Source organism: Mus caroli, chromosome 5 (assembly GCF_900094665.2).
Source record: "Mus caroli chromosome 5, CAROLI_EIJ_v1.1, whole genome shotgun sequence".
In the NCBI taxonomy this organism is placed as follows: domain Eukaryota; kingdom Metazoa; phylum Chordata; class Mammalia; order Rodentia; family Muridae; genus Mus; species Mus caroli.
The window spans coordinates 85170252-85176190 of record NC_034574.1 but is presented as its reverse complement, the minus strand read 5'-3'; the positions used below and the strand labels follow the sequence as shown (position 1 = coordinate 85176190).

Here is a 5939-nt window from a genome sequence, read left to right as displayed (position 1 = left end):
GGATGGTTGTGAGCCACCATGTGGTTGCTGGGATTTGAACTCTGGACCTTCGGAAGAGCAGTCGGGTGCTCTTACCCACTGAGCCATCTCACCAGGCGCCCCCCCCCCCCCCCCGCTAATGCCTTTATCTCTTAAGCCATCCCACTGGCCCTTCCCACCTTCCTCCTTTTTCTCTGTGTGTGTGTGTGTTTAGTGTATGCCTGCTTGTATGTATATGCACCACTTGTTTGCTTGGTGTCTGGTTTCTTAGAACACAGTTGTAAACTACCATGGGGCTTCTGGGAACTGAATCTGGGTCCTCTGTGAGAACAATGAGTGCTTTTTAGCTGCTGTCATCTCACTCCAAGATAAGTTTTTAATCATCTGTATTTGGGTATCCATGTGTGGATATGTGCATGAGTACTTTGGGGTTAGAGGTTCAGTTCCCCTGGAACTGGAGTTATAGGCATTTATGAGCCCTTTATAGCTTGCTGCTCCTTATTCTTTGTGTTGGCTATAATTAGACTACTCTGAGGGCTATATGTGTATAAAGTAATTAATGAGTTGTATTTAGCCAAGCTAGTTTTTCCATTTGTATGGTGTTTTCTCTGCATATGTGTCTGTGCATTATGTCTATATCTGGTGCCCAAGGAGATGCCAGAAGAGGCAAGCATCCCTTGTAAGTTGCAAGGTTGTGTGCCTTTTTTTTGTGTGTGTGTGTTTTTCGAGACAGGGTTTCTCTGTGTAGCCCTGGCTGTCCTGGAACTCACTCTGTAGACCAGGCTGGCCTCAGAAATTCGCCTGCCTCTGCCTCCCTAGTGCTGGGATTAAAGGCATATGCCACCATGCCCGGCTTGGGTCGTGTGCCTTAATATACTGGGAGTTGAACCTGGGTCCTCTGTTAGAACAGGCTCCTAGCTGCTGTACCATCCCTCTAGGCCAGAAATCTGTTTTTCTACTGTGATTCATTTTTAATAAATGGTGTTAATTTGCTTTATTCCCAGTTATATATCTAAGAAGATTTATTTTGTGGTATTTTGCAAGGATGACTTAGTAGCTATTTGTCTTGTGTTTTCTCCTCCAGCATTTGACATTGTGCAGCAAAGAAATGGTTATGGAGAAGCCCAGTCCGCTGCTTGTGGGGCGGGAGTTTGTGAGGCAATACTATACTTTGCTGAATAAAGCTCCCGAGTATTTGCACAGGTAAAATTTAGACATTTCTTTGTATTCTTTGGATATGGCCACATTTTATTGTCTGTTCTGTCTCTTTATATGTTGATACTATCTTTGCAAACAGGAACAACATGTCATATCTTAGTACCATAACACATTTGGTACTAAGTGGTAACACACACACACACACCACTCCTCAGTATTTCATGTGTCATTATAGTAATGTGGAGCTTGACTCACTACAAGATTCCAATGAGTGATTAGAAATCAATGACTTAAACTTATCTTTTGAAGTTCTCATATTGTTGAGAAATGCTGCCACACACCTGTAAAGGCTCTGTGTTCTCATCTGAAAAGCAGTATTACTTGGAAGATGCTATCACTATTTTGGCAAGAGTTGAACATCCATAAGCTTAATGTTTCCAGAAGTTGGAATGAAGTATGTGTAGCGTATAGTCCTGTTCTGGGTGGAAGGAGTCCTTGAGCAAGTGGAGGGTAAGTGTAAGTGAGACTTCTGAAAGATGAGTTCTTCAGGTTGCTGTCCATCCTTTGTTACTCCCCTCAGAAAGGCTATTACTGTGCTCGCTTCAGCAGCACATAGACTAAAATTGGAACGATACAGAAAGGCTATTACTGACTCAGTGTAGGTCTTAGGTAAGCTCTCTGGAATTAGATTTTGTAGATGTACTGTTGGACATGTGTTTCTCCTGTCTCTTCTGTATTATAGGAGTGGTTTGTATTTACTGTTTTCTGGGTTCCCTTTCTGGGGATGATTTTTCTCCCCATGTAAACTTTATGCTGGTTATAATGTAGGCACTTTAACCATCTATTTCTCATATTTGACAGCTGACAGCCTTCGGTGTTTCTCTGTGTAACCCTGGCTGTAACTCACTAGACCGGGCTGACCTCAGAGTCAGAGTTCTTGAACTGTCTCCTGAGTGCTGGGATTCACCACTACCACCTGGCTAACAATAAAGTCTCAACTAGTAGTGTAGCTATGTTGCTAACAGTGTAACTTTGAGGTCAGCAACAGGACACAGTGGGTAAAGGGATTTGCCAGGAAAGACTTATGACCTGGATGGAGCATTCATAAAGGTGGAAGAGATTCCTCTGATCTCCACACAAACACATCTATACATGAATAGCCACAAAATAATTTTTAAAAGTCTTAAGATGGTACAGCTTCCATATTATATCTAGCTTATTTAACCACTTTTTCCTCTAATAAAAATGTTGATGCTTTTTTCACCAAGGGGTTGGAAGATGAGTCAGCAGTAAGAAGCATTGTTGGTCTTGGAGAGGCTTGGGTTTGAGTCCAACACCCACGTTTTGACTCAAGACCATCTGTAACTCTAGTCTCACAGGATCTTGTGTTTTCTTCTGATCTCTGCCGGTATTAGGCATACATGGTGTACAACATACATTCAGGCAAAACACTCATACAAATCTAAAGCCTGAATAAAGTTTTTAATATTTTTCTCCTCAGCCCTTTTAATATGCTTTAGTTAATTATATTCTTAGAGTAACTTCCCTGAAGAGTTGTCACCTCTTAGATCTGATTATTTCTTAGGTTTTACGTGTGTGTGTTTTGTGTAGGCATGCACATGTGTGCATGCTGAAGGGTCAGATCCAGCTGGAGCCGGAGTGACATATCAAGTGTTGGGAGCTGGTTATGTGGCTCGCTTAACTTCTGTACAATTCCAATAGTAGCACTATTTATGAAGTTGTTAGGATCAAAAGGATCGGTATATGTCACTGAAAATACTGCTTGGCACAGGGGAAGTCCTGACATGTTTGACTAGCTCGGGAGAACATCAATTATGTACTTAATAACTTGAATAAGGAAAGTCGGTGTTGAGATGGTTGTAGACTTTTACTTGGTCTTTGAATTCTTTTTTGGTTTTTCGAGACAGGGTTTCTCTGTATAGCCTTGGCTGTCCTGGAACTCACTCTGTAAACCAGGCTGGCCTCGAACTCAGAAATCCGTCTGCCTCTGCCTCCCAAGTGCTGGGATTAAAGGCGTGCACAACCACTGCCCGGCTTGGATTCATTCTTTTTGATTATTTGAAATTTGTAAGCTGTAAGCCTGTGGAGTTAGTAACCACTTGGAGATCCTGAAGAGTATTAAATGGGACATTTGATTGTCAATAAACCTAGACAACTTGAGGTTTTTCTTTTTTTTTTTTTTATGACATTATTATTACAAAGAAGTTCACTGTAGCTGTCTTCAGACACACCAGAAGAGGGCGTCAGATCTCATTACAGATGGTTGTGAGCCACCATGTGGTTGCTGGGATTTGAACTAAGGACCTTCAGAAGAGCAGTCAGTGCTCTTAACCCACTGAGCCATCTCGCCAGCCCAAGTTTTTTTATCTGAAGAAAAAAAATTTGATCAATAAGTTACTAGATTACTAAATATTTAGGATGCACTTGAACTCCTTCTTTCAATTTTAATAAGAAGATTGACACAACTGAGAGGGAGGCTAGCTACTTGAGCATGTTCCTTGTTACATGGCTGTACTGAGGGGTCTATGGGCAGTGACTCATTTAGTCCGTACATCAACTCTGGGCAGTAGTCACAGTCCTGTTCATGACTAAGGACCCCTTTATCTGTTGATTACCAGTGGGTCTTAAGCTTTCTTGACCCGTCAGTGGCAGTAGTTTTAATTGTTGATTGTTTTGCAGGTTCTATGGCAGGAATTCCTCCTATGTTCATGGTGGAGTGGATGCCAGTGGAAAGCCCCAGGAAGCAGTTTATGGCCAAAATGTAAGTCACAAATTACCTTTTTTCAAAATGTCTTTGAATTAAGATGGCTTTAAAAATGTAGCCTTTCGGTAGGTGTTTTTAGTGTGATCTTTTGCTATAGTTTTAGTAGAACTGTATTATATAGAGATGTTTTCGAAAGGAGAGCTTTATACATATAGTTGACAAAGCATATTTTGCATGTTACAGGAATGTATGAAATAACTGATCTTGATGGGAAGAGAGGACGGTAGAGGGTTTGGGGCTTCAGTTGGACTCCAGGCTTGGTCCTTAGCAAACAGGAAGAAACTGGATGTAGAAAAATAGCATCAGCAAACATCATAATAAAGTAAAATTAGATAGTAAAGTAAAAAAAGATCAAAAGGAAGTTGGTAACAGTTTGAGAATGGTGGTCTGGTACTGTTGCAGGATATTTGATCACACTGTGAGCCCCAAGATTGTGTTAGTGAAAAAAAAAACCAACAACAAAAAAACTTTAATTATGGCATGGCTCAACCACTTTTAATCCCTTTGGCAGGAATACAGACATGCCCTTAATACACACCTTTAATCCCAAACAATGAAGGTAGAGTTAGGTTATAGAAAAAAGCACCCATGTTTGAAAGTGAAGTCAAATCGAGTGGCAGACAAAGTGACAAATTAGAGAAAGATTTGACAGAACAGGATCTGCCCAGCTCTCGTGAAAAGAAAGGAAAAGGAAGCTACTTAAGGGGCAGTGCAGAGAGGAGCAGGTTTACCAGGACAGTTCTACAGAGACGGGCTGAAGAGAGAACAAGCTAGACACAGGAGAAGACAGCATGAGCCAGAGAGTGAGAAGGAACCAGAAGATTAGAACAGATTGCCAGAGTTAGAATGAGGCCAAGCAGAGCAGTTCAAGAGAGGCTGAGAGAGAAGTCAGTTTGAGTCAATCAGCTTGGAGAGACGTTTGAGTCGAATCAGCCAGCCAGAGTTCAGGAAGAACTAGGAAGGGGTGAACTTATTCAGCAGCAAGTCTCAGAGGCTGAAACCAGGTTAGGCCTAGGTTAGATTGTATGGAGACGAGACGCTTCCAGGACAAGGCCTAGGATAGCAGACAGAGGTAGGTATCTATCAAGCATATAAAAGTTACTTTTACATCTGACCCCCAACAGAACTCAAACCTGCAACCCTGAGATTTAAATCTCAAGCTCTACCAACTGAGCTAGCCAGAGAAATGGAGGGAAGAGCTGTATACCACCAGACTAAACACAGTATCAAGATGCATTAGGATTTCTTGTATAGAGGTGGTAGTAGTTTATGGGTGGTCTGTTATAATACATAGTTTCTGGACTGAATTCAAATTAATGCAGAAAGGCAGATGGTTGAGCTTTTTGGGTTGTGAGGGAAATGTACACACAGTGATGGGTAGTTAATGTGGTAGCACAAGTTTATTTTCTTCACCCTTTTCTTCTGTAAAGGATATACACCACAAAGTGTTATCTCTGAACTTCAGTGAATGTCATACCAAAATTCGTCACGTGGATGCTCATGCAACCTTGAGTGATGGTGTAGTGGTACAGGTCATGGGCTTGCTGTCTAACAGTGGACAGCCTGAGAGGAAGTTTATGCAAACCTTTGTTCTGGCTCCAGAAGTAAGTTTTCACTTCATTTACTTTGTATTTATATGATTTATTTTGTATTTATATGATTTGTTGTTAATAGCTTATTGAAATGCTAGAGTTTCTTCCTACAGGCTTGGATTTGCTTGTTGCTCTTTTTTTAATTATCTGATATTTGAATTTTACTCATTTTTGTGGGTGTTTTGCCTTTATGTCTGTGCACTATTTGCACACCTGGTATTTCTTGACTGTCCTGTAACTGATGTTATAGACAGTTGCTCCATGGGTGCTCAGAATCAAACCCTGGTCCTGTAGGAGAACAGCTCACCCTTAACTGCTAAACCATCTCTCCAGCTCCAGCCCCTTTAACTTTGTTTCTTGTTTTATGTGTTTGAATGTTTTTTTTTTAAAGATTTATTTTATTTATTATATGTAAGTACACTGTA

General features: G+C 41.0%; 1 protein-coding gene across 7 annotated transcripts in view; it reads left to right on the top strand.

Annotated features, from left to right (window-relative positions):
* The window catches only part of G3bp2 (G3BP stress granule assembly factor 2), an 84648-nt gene that overhangs the window by 62685 nt on the left and 16024 nt on the right, over nucleotides 1–5939 (top strand). For all 7 annotated transcript variants that reach the window (XM_029477123.1, XM_021161935.2, XM_021161938.2 and 4 more), the window contains exons 2-4: nucleotides 1064–1182; nucleotides 3838–3919; nucleotides 5353–5526. In XM_029477123.1, coding sequence (XP_029332983.1) covers nucleotides 1088–1182; nucleotides 3838–3919; nucleotides 5353–5526 — 351 coding nt within the window. In that variant the 5' untranslated portion in view covers nucleotides 1064–1087. The remainder of the gene's footprint in view (nucleotides 1–1063; nucleotides 1183–3837; nucleotides 3920–5352; nucleotides 5527–5939) is intronic.